At 46.4% G+C, this 1467-nt stretch overlaps 1 protein-coding gene across 1 annotated transcript; it reads right to left on the bottom strand.

Moving 5' to 3' along the window:
* LOC107820511 (uncharacterized) lies at positions 1-915 on the bottom strand. The gene is made up of 2 exons (XM_075239071.1): positions 619-915; positions 1-270 (listed from the first exon to the last, which is right to left on the bottom strand). The coding sequence occupies exons 1-2, from the start codon at positions 913-915 to the stop codon at positions 1-3; spliced, it is 567 nt and encodes a 188-aa protein (XP_075095172.1).
* Between the last annotated feature and the right edge of the window lie 552 nt (positions 916-1467).

The following is a 1467-nucleotide window of genomic DNA, read 5'->3' as shown; positions in this document are numbered from 1 at the left end:
TCATCTTCTCCTAATAAGTTCCTCGTCCATCAACACTTTGCCATCCTCGTCCTTGATGCACTTGACTTGGTCTAAGTCACGGGTTTTCCTCTCCCTCACCTTGGCCAACCAGTACAACTTTTTGTCCCCGTCTCTGCCCCCGAGCTCATCATACAAACGAGCAAACGTCGCATTTTTAGCCGTCGTAACTGCTAACTTTGCCTCTTTCTTTGCCTTTCTGTAACACTCCTGATAAGTCCTTTTTTCCTCCTCGTTTGTACTCTCCACTAGCTTCAAATAAACAGCTTTCTTAGCTTCCACTTTACCTTGAACCTCTCAATTCCACCACCAGTCCCCTTTATGACCCCTAGGAGAGCCCTTCGTGACCCCTAGGACCTCTCTAGCAGCTACCCTAATGCAATTCGCAGTCGTGAACCACATACTAGACGCGTCTCCCCTACTCTTCCAGGCCCTTATAGCCAATAACTTCTCCCCTAACTCCCGAGCTTTGTCCTTGGTCAAGTTACCCTACTTGATCGTAGGTTGCCTGCACCCCGCCCTCTTCCTCCTACTCCTCTTGATCTCCAGGTCCATAACTAGGAGCCTATGTAGGGTCGTGAGGTGCTCACTTGGGATGACCTTACAGTCAGTGCACAGACCTTTATCGCATTTCCTGCAGAGGAGATAATCAATCTGAGTCTTGCCCATTGAATTCCGGAAAGTGACCAGGTGCTCTTCCTTCTTCGGAAAACTCGAATTAGCTATAACCAAATCAAAAGTTCTAGCAAAATCCAACAGTGAATTACCTCCCTCATTCCTATCCCCAAAACTGAACCCGCCATGCACATCATCATAACCCCTAGCACTAGCCCCAATATGGCCACTGAAATCTCTGCCAATGAACAACTTCTCTGTGTGTGGGATACTACGCACCATCTCGTCCAAATCCTCCCAGAATTGCTTCTTGACCTCCTAGTCCAAACCTATCTGAGGAGCGTATGCACTAATCACGTTTATAGTAAACCCACCAACTACCAGCTTAATACTCATCAACCTATCATTTACCCTCTTAACCTCAACCATGAGCTCCCCGAGGTCCTTGTCTACTAAAATACCTACCACATTCTTACCCCCAGCGCTTCCTGAGTACCATAGTTTAAACCCGTCTATATCTCGTGCCCTAGTACCCTTCCATCTAGTCTCCTGAACACACGCTATGTTAATCTTCCTCTTCTGAAGAATCTTACCTAACTCTATAGACTTCACCGTTAATGTCCCAATTTTTCAAGACCCAACTCTCAGCCTAAAACTTTCTTACCCCCATTCCCACCCCTGGACCCCTCCCCCAGCCCCACCCGAGGACATGACCTTACTTCGCAGATGACATTATTTTAGCTTCCAAAATTAATACCAATAGTTGTCATGCCATTATAGATCACCTTGACCATTTCACAAAGCTCTCAGGCCAAAAGATCAATTTTGAAAAAT

Source organism: Nicotiana tabacum, chromosome 19 (assembly GCF_000715075.1).
Source record: "Nicotiana tabacum cultivar K326 chromosome 19, ASM71507v2, whole genome shotgun sequence".
Taxonomy (NCBI): domain Eukaryota; kingdom Viridiplantae; phylum Streptophyta; class Magnoliopsida; order Solanales; family Solanaceae; genus Nicotiana; species Nicotiana tabacum.
This window is presented reverse-complemented; position numbering and strand designations above follow the sequence as displayed.

Bases quoted from the DNA above. Each gene is read 5' to 3' on its own strand.
- LOC107820511 (XM_075239071.1), bottom strand. From the start codon at position 915: ATGGTGCGTAGTATCCCACACACAGAGAAGTTGTTCATTGGCAGAGAT. The intron at 271-618 runs GTCATCCCAAGT...GTTTATTTGAAG, and splicing joins GTCTGTGCACTGACTGTAAG to CTAGTGGAGAGTACAAACGA.